This window comes from Triticum urartu, chromosome 3A (assembly GCF_056163025.1).
Source record: "Triticum urartu cultivar PI428250 chromosome 3A, HENAU_Tu73, whole genome shotgun sequence".
In the NCBI taxonomy this organism is placed as follows: domain Eukaryota; kingdom Viridiplantae; phylum Streptophyta; class Magnoliopsida; order Poales; family Poaceae; genus Triticum; species Triticum urartu.
Genome location: NC_141875.1, coordinates 552371359 through 552381966, shown reverse-complemented (window position 1 = coordinate 552381966; position 10608 = coordinate 552371359). Strand labels below are relative to the sequence as shown.

Below are 10608 nucleotides of genomic sequence, written 5' to 3'. Positions count from 1 at the left end.
TAATTATGATGAGATGTTCGAAATGATTCAAGATATGGCACACCTAATTGGGGATTTAAGTGATCGTGGCGGTGGGGAGGATCCAATTCACGAGGATGTAGAGCCTGGGAGCGTTGACCCTCTTCTAGAAAAGAAAAAGAAGCATGAGGCAGATGCTTTTTGACAATTCATAGCTGATGATAACGAGGAGCTTTATCTAGGATGCACAACCTTTTCAAAACTACGTTTCGTTGTTAGGTTACTACATACCAAATCTCTTGGAGGTTGGAGCGATAAAAGCTTTGACATGATGCTAGAGTTGCTAAAAGAGGCCTTCCCAACAGCAAAGCTACCCAAAAACTTTTATGAAGCTAAGAAAATGATAAAATGTCTTGAGCTGGGTTATATTAAAATTCATGCATGTGAGAATGATTGCATTCTGTTTTGGAAGGAGCATGTAGATAAAGATATTTGTCCTACATGCAAAACTTCCCGATGGAAATCTGAAAAGAACAACCTTGATGGGAAACATGTACACAAGGTCCCAAGGAAGGTTCTTCATTATTTTCCAATAAAGAAGAGGCTACAACGCCTGTTCGTGTCCCCGAAGAGTGCAACAGATTGCAAATGGCATGATGAAGAACACACAAGAGATGGACTAATAAGGCATACATCAGATGCACCTGCTTGGAAGGACTTTGATGCCAAATATCCTAAGTTTGCCGAAGATAGTCGCAACATTAGGCTGCTTATATGTGCTGATGGTTTTAATCCATTTAGGACAATGAATTTATCATATAGTGTTTGGCCTGTTGTAGCAATTCTGTTGAATCTTCCTCCTTGGTTGTGCATGAAGCAACAAAATTTCATCCTATGTCTGCTAATTCCTGGTCCAAAGTCACCTAGGAGAGATATAGATGTGTTCCTTGAACCACTTATTGATGATTTGAACTCGCTATTTGAGGAGGGTGTTAGAACCTATGATGCCTCGACCGATAAACCCTTCAACCTCCATGCTGCTGTATTATCAACTACATCTGACCTCCCAGGCTTATGCACTCTATCCGGTATCGTAACCTCGGGTGAATTTGGTTGTCCATTGTGCGGCTCAGAGACTTGCTCTCTTTGGCTGAAGGAAGGAAAGAAATTTTGCTATATGAATCATAGAAGGTTTCTTGATCCAAACCATCAATACAGATTTGATGAGGACTCCTTTGATGGTGGTGTGGAGTTAGGGGCAGCACCTGTACCACTTACCGGAGAGGAAGCTTTGGCCCTCACTGAAAATATGAAGACTGTTTTTGGAAAGAACCCTTCCGGGAAAACAACCACCAAGAAGCGCAAGGTTGGCGAACCACCAATAGTTCAGAAAAGAAAATCCATATGGTTTAGGTTGCGATACTGGAAAGACTTGCTGCAGCCTCATAATCTTGATGCAATGCATATTGAAAAGAATGTATGTGAAAACATAATTAACACACTTTTAGGCATGGATAAGAAATCAAAAGATAATTATGCTTCTCATAAAGATCTAGAGCATCTAGGAATAAGGAAAGCTCTCCAACCTGTCCCAGTTGGTGAAGAATTTGATTTGCCTGCTGCACCCTATGCAATGGTCAATGAAAATAAGAAATTGTTTTGCCATGTTTTGAAGGGAGCTAGGTTCCCTGATGGTTGTGCATCTGATATACGCCGCAATGTCCTTGTCAAGCAGAAGAAGATCACTGGGTTGAAGAGCCACGACAATCATATTCTTTTGCAGCAATTGCTTCCGCTAGCTGTTCGGAACAGACTGCCAAAGGAAGTCGCCATTGCATTGGTTCGTGTCAGCAGATTCTTCAAGCAAATATATTCTCCTGTCATTTCCATAAGTGATATGGAGAAGCTAGAGGGAGAAATAGCTGAGACCTTGTGCATTCTTGAGACCATATTTCTGCCATCATTTTTTGATCTTATGGTTCACTTGATGGTTCATCTTCCAACCCAAGTGAGGCTATGGGGTCCAGTAAAGTACAGCAGCATGTATCCGGTAGAGAGGTCATCCCTAAACCTATTTTCTGGGTATCATATGGTTTCTTTCCCATCTCCAAAATAACCTGATATATGTTATGTATATACTATATAGGTATAATATGAAGCTAAAGGGGGTTGTTCGTACCAAGAGCCATCCTGAGGGGTCAATTGCAGAGGGCTATGTGTTTGATGAGTCCCTTACATATTGTTCCCGTTATTTACAAGGATGTGAGACTAGATTTAATAGAAAATGCAAAACTGATGTCCCTGAGCCCAATGTATCTACTATGCCATTCTTTACCAACAAGGGTCGATTTTTGGCTGGAAAGCATGTAGTGACCTTGGATCACAAGTCATGGCTGCAAGCACATCGATATGTTTTGTTTAATTATGATAACATAGATCCATACTTGAGGTATGTTATTCTAAGAATTGTTATCATTTGAGCCTATGAACGATATTTGTCATAGTGCTAAACTTTTGTACTTAACTCCTGCAACAAGTATGATGCCTATTTGTCTTCAATTGGCCATGGGACTAAGTTAGAGATTAGTCGCACTCGCCATGTGAAATTCCATGAGTGGTTTAAATCCCATGTGGCACAACTAATTGTGAATGGTGAAGATATTTCTGAAGAGATTCGAACTTTAGCTAATGGGCCCTTCTTAGCTGCAAGGAAATGTAATAGCTATACCATAGATGGGTACAATTTCAACACAAAGTCCTATGATGAGGGTAGACCTACCCAAAGCAGTGGGGTTGCTCTTGTCTCTCAAATTCTGTCGCCCTCATGTGAAGATAGTGAAAATCTTATGGTCACAAATAAAATATATTATGGTGTGATAACCGAAATTCTTGAGTTAAATTATAAAAACAAAGGAAGTATTATTCTTTTCAAATGTTATTGGGTTGACAACCGTGCACAAGACAAGTGGGTTCAAGTTGATTATTTGGGTGCCATGCGTGTGAACTTCAAGCATTTACTCAAGTCTGATGAACCTTTTATTTTGGCATCTCAAGCAACTCAAGTGTACTATGTGCAAGATGATCTTGATAAAGATTGGTGTTTTGTTAGAAGTTTTCCACATCCACGAGACCTTTATGATATGTTTGAAGCGGAAGATGGTGCTTATGACCAGCATGATGCACCTAGAGTACCAATCCCTGATCTATATGCCAATGTAGATCTCAGTGTTGATGTTAGAAATATACCTCATAGTAGGACAAATATAGATGGAACACTCGTTCGTGCAATTTAGCAACCAAAGTGTGTGTCTTTTCCTTACATTTTTCAGTTATATGCTTACCTACTTAACATCTAATGTGTCATTAATTTTCTCTTCAGGAAAAAGAATGGAAAAAGGAAGAGACGAGGACAATGTTCAAGAACGAGAGGAAGAGAGGCTAGCAAGAATTAGAGAGAGAAACAACGAGGACTTTGAACGATTTGGTCGCTTTAGATTTTCAAATATAAATTAAGAAAATGGAGGCCCAGCTAGTCAGCGACAAACTAAAAGGAAGAAGGTGATATATCATGCTTTTGTTTGGTTGCTGCATCTATTACTTCAGTTTTGAGGCACTTTGATTCATGCTTTGAGTTCATGACAACTTTATACATCATCATGTTTGTTTATTTGTAGAGCACTGCAGAAAAGCCTATTGTTGAAGTAAATCGAGTCCTTAGGTCCCAAACGACTAGAGATGTTGAAGAGATGCCTTGTGACAACATCCAAGAGGATGAAGGTGCGTTGCTCTAATATTTGTGCATATAGGCTGTTAGTTAAATGTATGATAGCCTAGTAACTACTGTCCATGTTTAGACCATGAGTTGGGTCAAGAAACAAAAGGGAAGAAGGGCAAAAAGCGCACTAGAATGCCACCAATTCATGTACAATACAATGAAGATGGACAACCAGTTGGGGACAATGCCTCGGAGTTTTCCAACTTCATCTCCACACTTGTGAAAAGTAAAATATCTCTTAGGCACACTGATTGGAGAAAGGTTGAAGTTGAGCAAAAAATTCAATTATGGACAACCTTAAAGGTATAATATAATGTGCCCATTTATCTAATACATCGCCCTTACATTGTATAATTACACATGCTTGATACATTTACACATGCTTGAAAACAGATGTATTATGTTGTGGATGACAAACTTAAGGATTAGGTCATGGGAAGCGCTGCCAAGAAATGGAGGGATTTCAAATCCGAGTTGAAGACTTTGTATTTTGATGACAAGACCGATGAGGAACTCCAAGTTGTCCCTAATAATAGAGTTAGCCCAACAGATTGGGAAGAACTCGTTGCCTTTTGGAAAAGTGAAAGAGGGAAGAAGCATAGCCAGCAAGGGAAACAAAACCGAAAGGAGATGGAATTATTGCATACATCAGGCAGTAAAAGTCATGCTCGTGTTTCTCATGAAATGGTACATATAAGTCTTACCTGCACAAATTATTTTGCCATCATTTCTAGATTATTCTGATCTAACTACTTGAAAATAAGTGGCAGCATATGAAGAATGGATATCCCCCTCATAGACAAGAAGTGTTCATGGAAACACACAAGTGCAAGAAGACCGGTGCCCCTTCAAGTGTGGCTGCAGCAAATATGTTTGTATGTATTTGAAGTAGTTTTAGCAACCTATTTGCTTTGAAGTTATTAGTTGAAGCAACACTACATTATCACTGTGTTAATGAATCATATGTTATGTCTTGTAGAAAAAGATAGAAAATATGGAGAATGAGCGTCCAGAACTTTTGGAAAAAACCATCCAGCAAGGTGACCTATTCTCGCATGTAACTACAAAGGAGAGGAATGGGTATGTCAGGTGTAAAGGTCTGGGACCAAGTGCTGCGGGTTTGGGCATGCCAGGAACTAGAAAGATGAAATCAACGAAGCTTCAAATGGCCGAGGAAGAAGCAAACGAAGCTCGACAAGAAAATGCGCTTCTACATGAGCGTGTAGATCAACTTGAGAATGATTTCCAATTAGTAGTTACAAGTCTCAAGGATGAATTTCTGCAAATGAAGAGATTCTTGTTACAATCAAATGCTAGAAAAAATGTTGAGTTCAGTCCATGGTATGGCTCGCCCCAGAGGGTAGATGCAGATGCATATGGACATGAAGGTGCATATGGACAAGAAGATAGTGTAGGATCTGCCACCCCTACCTTTGAGGTGCGGCGAGAGAAGGAGGCAGCCATTTTGCAAAAGAAGACAGAAGGGGCACTGTTGCAAAAGAAGGTAGCAGCATTCACTCAGGATTACAATGTCCAATCCCCATTCACTCAGGAATACAATGTCTAATCCCCCCTGCTCAATATGAGGTGTTGCAAGAGAGGGCAGCTGCCATTTCCCAAAAGAAGAAGGCAACAGTGCAACAAGATAAGGATGTGACACTTCATCGAAACAAGATGGCAACATCCCTACGGAAAGAAGTTCCAATCACGCGGAAAAATCATCAGGTCAGATTTTACTATGTTTATACTTTGCCTCTAGTTTCTATAGGATGGAAAATAATCACTTCCGCTTATCTAACTTCTTTTTCATTATTCCTCAAAAAGGAAGGGATGTGATACTTTATAATGTTTACTAGGATCATAATAGCCCCGTGGAAAAAGCTACAATTCTATCAGTTGATCAGAGAGAGGAGGTAGGTGGTCAGGAGCTTGGTTCTCAATATTGTAAGGTTGTCGTGAACTATGTAATAAAAAGGGATGCTATTCTCCCTCATGGTGTTGGGGACATGACAACCATGGGGCAAGCTCAAGGATGATGTATTGCATGGCCTTACAAGCATGTAAGCTTGGGTTCTTTTGCTAAATTTACAATGACTATCATGGTTGATTGCTTAATACTCTTGTTCTTCTATGTATGTAGTTGGAAGTGGACAAGTCAATGGCAAATGCAGCAATGCGACCATAAGCAAGCTGAGGAGGTAACATACATATTTCTCTTACCATATTGGGTTACTAGAAAGGCTAAGCTCTCATGAGCTGTTCTTTTGGACATAGACTTTCCTGCATTCGATGCTTTCTCACAAAGGATGTAAATGTAGGGCCCACAGCTGTCGAGTTTAGTGATCAGTACACACATATGAGACATAAATATGAAATTATGGTTGAGCTACAGTACTGTACTTTTTGTTTACAATTGCGAGTCTTCTTTCTTTTTCTTTGTAGATAGAGAAAGTCGCTCCTTTTTTCCGTTTACCAAAAAATGCCAACAGTTGAGCACATTAGATCGATATACACATCTTTTGCACCACACAACAACAATAATAATTTTGCTGGTTAAAATACATAAACATTACAATCAGAACTTACAACCTTGATTTTTTTGCCTGTTCAACCATTTTTGTTGTAGGCCATTGTATACAAATAATCTATTTCAAGAGTCATAATTAGATAGCCAACAAAACAACTTTGGTAGTATATGAATATCAAGCTTCCCCTGTCCAGTGGTGTTAAGCCCCTTTGAATATTTGGGTGAGACTACATATATGGTGATCTTTCAAACCTCCCTGTACAAAGTGTACTGGTGGCCATTCTTTATTTTCAGTGCATGTGTCCATTGTCCAGTGGCGTTCTGCTTTGCAAAGTCCAGAATAATTAGTTACTTACTGGACTATTATATATTATTACGTCTTCATAGCTTGTGCTCTTGGAATGTAGCATCATGTACATGCATGTGTTCAGTCTAAGTGTTTTACATGGAAGAATATATGATTCAGTTTGCATCCAGTACCTAAACATGTGAAATGTCAATTGGCATTCAAACTACGCATTATATACTCCTTTTACAACTCAACTCAGGTTCCTGTTTTGCCATATTGGCCCATGGAAGAATTTTGAATATGCAGGTCAAAGAATTCCTGTTTGATATAATTCTGTATTATTCCTTGCTATGTCATAATCCTTAATGTGTTCATTTAAAATCTGAAACAAGAGCTTCATTTTGAGTTTCCGGTCCGTTGCAGGTTTCCCAAACATACACAGCAAGTTGGTGGTTTCAAAGATCTACAAGCAGTTGAAGATCTGGAAGACCTTCAATTTTCAGTGTTGGGATGATAATGTAATATGTTCGTTGAACCTGGAGACTTAGCTCTGCCCATTTTGGTGGCTGTTAAGCCATTGTATGGCCACTTCCCCTTTTGTGGCACAACTTTATTTTGGTTATGTGGCATATCTAGAAACTGTTTGTTAAACCTGGAGACTAGCTCTGCCCATTTTGGTGGCTGTTAAGCCACTTCCCCTTTTGTGACACAACTTCATTTGGTTATGTGCCATCTCGATATATATATATATATGTACTCGTTATATTTGCTTCCTATGTTTATCAAATGAAGTATGAGGCCTAAATGTAACTCTAATTGAAGTGTATGCATAAATTTGTGTGATGTCCCGATTCGCTAAAACATTGTGCATGGATATTAAATTAGACATTGTGAATTGTTATTAAATTATAGGTATATGCTGCCCAAAATTCTATTTTATTAATGTGATGGCATACAAACTGCCGGGCCAACAAGTTTTTACCGGCAGTTGCATTGCCGATAACTAAAATCCCTTTGTGCTAAGGAACCTGCCGGGAGAAAACTAACTGCCGGGAAATACGTACGTAACGGCAGTTAAACTGCCGGGAGATATCTATCTGCCGGGAGAAGTAATCCCTGGCAGCCGTTCTTGTGGCGGTTCTATCTGCCGGGAGAACTACCATCTCGGCAGCCAGTATGCCGTTTTAAGAGCTTTCTCCCAGCAGATTACATGCCATTACATTGGTGTTGTGATGTAGTGAACGCCGTTAAGCTATCGGGTCGGATTTTGGATCCGAAACCCGTTAACAGCCATGACCAATGCCGATTTTCCATGTGTAAAATTCTCATTGGCTGACGGATCCACGCGTCAGCTTCGCGTTGGCACAAGTGTCACTCATCCAATGGTCGAGATGGGCCTATGATATGTTGACACGTGGACCGACCCAAAAGTGGCCCACAAAGATTAAATGGGCCGACCCAACCGAAGGCCCATAAGATTTAGCGGACCATAATGGGCTAGCCCAGCTAAAGGCCCACAAAATTTAGAGGACCATAATGGGCCGGTCCAGCTAAAGGCCCACACGATTTTGCAGACCATAATGGGCCGGCCCAGCTAAAGGCCCATAAGATTTTGCGGACCACAATGGGCCGGCCCAGTTAAAGGCCCACTAGATTCTGCCGACCATAATGGGCCGGCCCAGATAAAGGCCCAACATTCTCTGTCAAATCGGCCCGTCAACGGCCTGTCCTAAACTTGTCATCAACGCGGCCCATGGTCACTTCTGGCCCGTTAACAGTCCGCTAAGTAATTGGGCCGAATTACGGCCCGGTGTATTTCTGGCCTGTTAAAGGTCCGGCTTCATTTGGGCCCATTTACAGGCCATCAAAACTTTCGTCCCATAAACGACCGTGAAGGATTTGGGTCATATTCGGCCATGTCTGACATTCGGCCTGTTAGAGGCCCACTATAGCTTTGGGCCACTTTCGGCCTGTTGTCATTTTCGGCCTGTTAACGCCGGACGTAAACCATGGGCCATATGTGGCCCAACGTCATATCGGGCCCATTAACGGCCCATATAAAAATGATGATAATCTAGCCCGATCGAAGTTCCGGCCTGTTGAAGGCCCGTGTATTAGGTCGGCGCATTTACGGCCCGTCCGAATTTCGGCCTGTTAAAGTCCAGTGGGTTATTTGGCACAATCAGGGCCCAATCTCACTTTCGGTCTATTAAAGGCCCATGTATTTTATGGGCTCGAGATATTTACACCTATAAACGGCCTACTTTTACTGAGGGGCCAAATTATGTTTACGCCTGTTAAAGGCTCACTATGGGCACAGGCCTACCAGAAAAATATGAAAGCTTATGCTGATTTAGGCCCAGATATTTTTAGTGGGCTACATGCCAATTTCGGCCCGTAATCGTTTTTAGCCCAATTGGAATGGGCCCGACGAATGTTGGCATGTTGGGCTCCTACGAAGGTTTCGGCCGAATACATTACTAAGATAAACCTACACTATACAAAAATAGCGTCGTAATTACTACAACCTGAGGCAGCATCATAAATGTTGTCTCACAACAAAATAAATTCCAACCATACAACAAAAGGCCTGTTGGCATAAAGTTTACAGTCCTTCCAGATAAAAGCACCATCAGATATATAGAAGCACAGATCATTTGACCTGAGTGCTAATGTTTCAGGCTGTAGAATCTGATGGAGCAGCACGATCTCCACCTTTTTTCCGCCATTGCTCTTGAACAACAAAGCGAATGTCTGATAGTCTGGTTTCAAAACCATTCATATCTTGACGACATTTCTCAACCACTATTCTTGTTTCCGAAACAACGTCCATTGGGGATTGGACTTGTGTCTGGAGCACAGATATATCACTCTGTCTAGCAGGAAGATTTTGTTCAATAGGCGATTTGGATGAGGTTACCTTGACAACCAACCCAGAATTACGCAGGAAGGTGCTTTTTGCACTGTTAGTGGAGAGATACCGACGCACTGCAGCAAGAGGTGACATTGTGCCTGTAGTAGCCTCGTCACCTTCAGGTGGTTGTGGCTGTTCAATCAATTGTTCCATAGCTTCCTGAAAGTTTGAACTTGTAGATTAGTGTACCAGATAAGTTACTAATGAGACAAAAACAAACAAAGTAGGTTAAACATTTATACATAACTTATTTTGGTGAACTACTGTAATACATTAGCATGTATTGTAGTGCCAACTACATAATAAAATCAATTTCGGAACATATTTCCATGTAGCATGCCTACTGTATTGTCTATTTCCTCACATTCGTTGACATCTAAGGATAAAGATACATGGTTTAAAGTAGGATGAACATAGTATGACATCATTCATATCATGGGCAAACAGATATAAAACAAACAGGCTATTTTATCATTGTGTGCGCACGTGAACATAACAACTAGATTACAGGTCAAGACCAAAAGAATATCCTTCATCTCTTTTAAACCATGTAAGGTGAAATGATACATTAAGACAACTGTGAATAAAAGTGAACATAGTAACTGACATTGGCTGCAAACCAAGTAGTTAAATGAACATATCACAGTACCAATCAGTTCAAGGAAGGAGGAGTAAGGACTTACAACAGCGGCTTGAACTGGTGTGCTCATGCCCTTCATCTTGCTGGTGTGGCAATCCTTGAAGATTTGCACTGCATTCGGTTCAGGTTCTTTTTGGTCCGCACGGGATTTCCTCTGTATTTGGAACAAGTCAATATAGATATGATAATATGGCACAAAAAAAGAAGGAAGTAGCAGCTATTTACAAGAGCCTCGCAGTGTGCAATATAGCTACGAGATCCTGTGGTATGTTGGAATTTCACTTTAGAACGGTTGGTTTTGTTCTTCAAACAGTTAGCCTAGAAGAAGATACACTTGTAAGGCGCATACATAAATACAAGTTCAATATGTGGTCTGATCAAATACATATAGCCTACCTGATACTTTGGATCAGACCAGTGTTTAACGAGGGCTGTCCAATCTTCATCTGTAATATATTCCACTAGAGATGTTTGGGCGATTTCATTGTTAGCCTTGCCTTCAAAG

General features: G+C 40.7%; 1 protein-coding gene across 1 annotated transcript; it reads left to right on the top strand.

Annotated features, from left to right (window-relative positions):
* The first annotated feature begins 286 nt into the window (after nucleotides 1-286).
* On the top strand, nucleotides 287-4467 carry LOC147980492 (uncharacterized). Its single transcript, XM_087515630.1, has 3 exons — nucleotides 287-2016; nucleotides 2105-2414; nucleotides 4444-4467. Exons 1-3 carry the CDS (start codon nucleotides 287-289, stop codon nucleotides 4465-4467), a joined length of 2064 nt encoding a protein of 687 aa, XP_087371756.1.
* Nucleotides 4468-10608: the final 6141 nt, after the last annotated feature.

Bases quoted from the DNA above. Each gene is read 5' to 3' on its own strand.
- LOC147980492 (XM_087515630.1), top strand. From the start codon at position 287: ATGATGCTAGAGTTGCTAAAAGAGGCCTTCCCAACAGCAAAGCTACCC. The intron at 2,017-2,104 runs GTCATCCCTAAA...TATACTATATAG, and splicing joins AGCATGTATCCGGTAGAGAG to GTATAATATGAAGCTAAAGG. The intron at 2,415-4,443 runs ATTCTAAGAATT...TCTTACCTGCAC, and splicing joins ATCCATACTTGAGGTATGTT to AAATTATTTTGCCATCATTT.